Source organism: Limulus polyphemus, unplaced genomic scaffold, assembly GCF_000517525.1.
Source record: "Limulus polyphemus unplaced genomic scaffold, Limulus_polyphemus-2.1.2 Scaffold11113, whole genome shotgun sequence".
Taxonomy (NCBI): Eukaryota; Metazoa; Arthropoda; class Merostomata; order Xiphosura; family Limulidae; genus Limulus; species Limulus polyphemus.
The window spans coordinates 10,209-15,170 of record NW_013676723.1 but is presented as its reverse complement, the minus strand read 5'-3'; the positions used below and the strand labels follow the sequence as shown (position 1 = coordinate 15,170).

General features: G+C 34.2%; 1 protein-coding gene across 1 annotated transcript in view; it reads right to left on the bottom strand.

The window, feature by feature from the left end:
- Positions 1-2,463: 2,463 nt before the first annotated feature.
- LOC111083770 (ankyrin repeat and MYND domain-containing protein 2-like) overlaps positions 2,464-4,962 on the bottom strand; it is a 12,701-nt gene continuing 10,202 nt past the window's right edge. Inside the window, exons 2-3 of the mRNA XM_022380456.1 lie at positions 3,855-4,038; positions 2,464-2,534 (exon numbers count right to left, since the gene is read on the bottom strand). Coding sequence (XP_022236164.1) covers positions 2,464-2,534; positions 3,855-4,038 — 255 coding nt within the window. The remainder of the gene's footprint in view (positions 2,535-3,854; positions 4,039-4,962) is intronic.

The window sequence follows — 4,962 nt, the reverse complement described above, 5'->3', positions numbered from 1 at the left end:
TGTACCCTTATTGATGGATTCTGTCAACTGTGGTCTTAACAGACATCACACTGTACCCTTATTGATGGATTCTGTCAACTGTGGTCTTAACAGACATCACACTGTACCCTTATTGATGGATTCTGTCAACTGTGGTCTTAACAGATGTCACACTGTACCCATATTGATGGATTCTGTCAACTGTGGTCTTAACAGACATCACACTGTACCCTTATTGATGGATTCTGTCAACTGTGGTCCTAACAGATGCCACACTGTACCCATATTGATGGATTCTGTCAACTGTGGTCCTAACAGATGTCACACTGTACTCTTATTGATGGATGTGACATCTGTTAGGACCACAGTTGACAGAACCATCAATAAGGGTACAGATGTCTGTTAAGACCACAGTTGACAGAATCACACTGTACCTTATTGATGGATTCTGTCAACTGTGGTCTTAACAGACATCACACTGTACCTTTATTGATGGATTATGTCAACTGTGGTCTTAACAGATGCCACACTGTACTGTAATTGATGGATTCTGTCAACTTTTACCTTAACAGACATCACACTGTACCCAAATTGATGGATTCTGTCAACTCTGTTTTTGAATCAATAAATCCTTAACCACATTATGAAAAGTATGATAACCATTCCATAAATAATTTTCCTGTCTGTAAACAATGGTTTCAATAATGCTCAGAACACAAACAATGGGACAGTTTATGACAAGTTGGAATGTTTAATTTTACATTAATGTACCTCACAAGTTGGAATGTTTCATTTTACATTAATGTACCTCACAAGTTGGAATGTTTCATTTTACATTAATGTACCTCACTAGTCGGAATGTTTCATTTTACATTAATGTACCTCACTAGTCGGAATGTTTCATTTTACATTAATGTACCTCACTAGTCGGAATGTTTCATTTTACATTAATGTACCTCACTAGTCGGAATGTTTCATTTTACATTAATGTACCTCACAAGTTGGAATGTTTCATTTTACATTAATGTACCTCACTAGTCGGAATGTTTCATTTTACATTAATGTACCTCACTAGTCGGAATGTTTCATTTTACATTAACGTACCTCACAAGTTGGAATGTTTCATTTTACATTAATGTACCTCACTAGTCGGAATGTTTCATTTTACATTAATGTACCTCACAAGTTGGAATGTTTCATTTTACATTAATGTACCTCACAAGTTGGAATGTTTCATTTTACATTAATGTACCTCACAAGTTGGAATGTTTCATTTTACATTAATGTGCCTCACTAGTCGGAATGTTTCATTTTACATTAATGTACCTCACAAGTTGGAATGTTTCATTTTATATTAACGTAGTTGAATGTATTTTAGTAAGATATGGAACGTTAGAGGTGCCAGGATGTTAGTTTTATTATTATTATTTGGCAGTGTACTAGTTTTATAAGCAGGTCACGATTTTCGATGAACTTTCACTTCCTCATGTGGACAAGTCATGAAGTCATCGATTTTATTTCAATATTAACCTAGCGCGCCCCCAAGTGGCTCAGTGGATGGTCTGAAGGCTTTTAACGCTAAAAACCGGGTTATTATACCACCAGTAGTGAGAACAGATAGTCGAGTGCATAGCTTTGCGCTTCACAACAAAGAAATTATCCCAGCGGTAAGGAAACATGTATACATAACACCTCGTGCTAGCTACTCTTATGAACCGCTAATTCTTACGCCTTTCATGAAAAAATAATAACTGACCTACACCCGCTAGCATAATCATTATATATTGCCGGTATTTTTTAGCTCCCTGGCGTCATGTGGCACGTGCTAACACATATTTTATGGAGATATTTTCTAGGTATATTGTACCGCACGAAGTAGGGTATTTTCTTTTATCTTGTGTTCTACAACTTCGAAACATACACGGACGCCTGCAGGAAGGGGCAAAAGGGGACATTTGCCCTCCCTTACATTTGACAAAAAATTACACGTGTTATGATGTGAACTTAACATCTTAGTTAAATGAAATATGTTTTTATATGTCTTATATGTTTTAAATATGCGTTTAAGCACACATAACACATATAATTTTAGTCTGTTCAGTTACACTATAAAAGCTAATTCCCTCCCCACATAAATGGGCACCCAATGAAACATACATATTATTACTAAATTGATGTTTTCTTCCGATCATCTATCCCGGGACAAGAAACTCAGTTACTGAGATCAGTCTCTAATGGAGGTTTACTGGTATTGTTAGTTCGATATATTTTATTCTAGTTTTACTTTTGAGCAAGAGAAAAATTAAAGTTGGGGACCATCATCATTTACCAGACGTTTCAAATCTTTTTAACATGATGTTTTCTTAACAGCATATATACTGCCCTCTGGTGTTAAAACGCACAGTTCTAAATAATTTATGATGGGAAAAAGTTTTTAGGTCAAATAACAGCTTCAGGTATTGTTCGTAAAATCGGCACTTTGACTTACCCTTTTGAATCTGTAGCATTTACGTCAGCTCCAAAATGAAGAAGTAAAGAACACAGGTCTTGATTGCCTGGAAATATATATATATATGACATCGAATTTCGAAAATATTGATAAATATCTGGATCCTAACGTTCAATAAGTTTCACACATCTGTTTGAACTTTACAAGTTAGAATGTTTCATTTTACATTATTATACCTTACTGCGTAGTTTTAGGCTATTTTTTACAGTCAACGACCTTATAGATGTTAGGCTAAAATTTACATTCAACGGTCGCAAAATTTTTTCTTCTATCATTGTCAGAAGGCCTGATGAGTCTCGTATTGGCGAATATCCTCGTTGGCAGTGATATCGTTAGAAAGGTCTTTCTTCAAGGAATCCGGTTCGGACATTAGCTTTTCCATTCAGAATTAGCTTAACTGTTTTTTGCTTAGTCAAAATGTTTAATTCAAATAGTATGCTACACAATGGCACAATTTCGTTGTCACTACCTGACGAATGGCTTCGATTTCAACTTTAGATTTTTTATTTGCAAAGTATTTCACACAAACAACATTTAACCCGCGTGTAATTTCCTAAAAAAATTAACATTACACTAAATACAATTTCTACGGGCTTTTTCAACTTATTTGAAACACGCATGTGCAGTTCGTTCAATGTCATAAGCTTATCACTTTGTGAACACGCATTCAGACGTTTCTGCATATTCAGCTAAGTTTGCCTTCATTACAACTTTACATTTACTTTACTTTTTAATAGTGTAGCTTCAATTCGTTTTGTAGACTGCTATAAACACCTTTTAACTACTTTTTTCTTTACTACAGGTTATATTCTTCGTTTTTGTCAGTTTCTTTGTTTCAACTCGTAAAACAGTTATACACTAAACACTTATAACTGTTTCTTACTCTGTAAAATATTATAAATACCTTTACTTTATTGTTTACCTTACACGTGGTTTTATTAAATAGAATTACGTCTACGTGGGTTTGTTTGTCTCACCGCGTAACATTTTCCTCAGTAGATCAGGATTTGTCATCTAACACATAATACCTGCAAAAAAGCATAGCTTAAATGGCGTGCGTGAAAATAATAAAATTACGAAACTTCGAACGAAAGGAATGAAAACTACCTTTCTATCACTCATACAAAGTTAGAAATACAGTCAACAGTTGTATATATTTTAGGATATAAGTTACAGTCAGTAGTCGTATACATTTTAGGGCTATTAGTTAGGTACTTCTGGTGACTTATCCAAAATAAATTGCAACTTATAATGAATTTAAAGTATCTTAGGACAATGTACACTGAATGATTTTATAATCCATGAGTGAAAAATTGTTAACTAAACTAAAAACCGTAATATAATTCCGATTAGTTAGATGACTAACCATTTAACGTGGCTAGGATAAGAGGTGTCGACCCCGTGTTTGGCTCGTGACAGTTGATGTCCACGTGGGAAACACTTTCTTTCTTTTGTAAGTCAAGCAACACATCTCGTTCTTTTTGAAGAGCTTCGCCGTCTCCTTTAACAGCAGTAGGATGATGGTGCTTTTTGTGGCAGGTCAATAGTTTCTATGAAAAAATAACGTTAAGAATCCATGTTGTATTACGTTTCCATGACAACCAGGCTGTTAAGCCTATGTGGGTTACACCAATGCATCCTTCATTATAAATTTAAGAATAAACTAAAGTTAATTCGGTAAAATAAAGTAGAAGAAAGCGAAATCACAACAATACGAGAACTAAATATGATAGTTTTTTTTATCAAATCTTGAAAGGAAAAATGTATTGAAACTAGAGTAAACTTACAATTTGAGGAGAAAAAAGGCTTAAAACTAAAAATGCGAGACCTTAACTTCTTCTAAAGTCACACTCTACTAAACATTTCGACCATTCACTGTGATTTTTTTTCTATGCCACAAAACGAATGCAGTAGTACTACTAAATCAACAGATCAAATGTCAAATTAATTGTAATTTTAATTCAAAGAAGAAAAGTTAACAAGAAAAATAAAGTTCAGCACAGGAAGGAATATGGATCCGGGTACCCGGTGTGAAAATTCCCGTGGACCTCTGGTGGTGTTTGTGTTAAAATAATTAAAAAAGAGAAAGTAAAAACAACTTATATTAGATTGATCAAAATATTAATATTTGAAGTGCATACGTTACTTTTCTTCATAACTTATTGTCTCGTGTAACTTTTTTAGTATTGAAAACAACGAAATAATAATATTAAAAACATAATCTCAGATTGAATAAAGATATTCATGTTTTCCTTTATCACGCCGGTCAGACACACGCTTATAACTGCATTACCGTCATATTTTAAACATTTTCTTGAAATTCACTTATTAAATATTTTGTACGTAGACAGTAAATAGGGACCCGGATTTCTGAGTACCCGTGCCGACTACTACCAAAAACAAGACACCAGTTTCTCTACGCATATCACGATCAAAATAGCATTATATTCTGGGCCCGGCATGGCCAGGTGGAT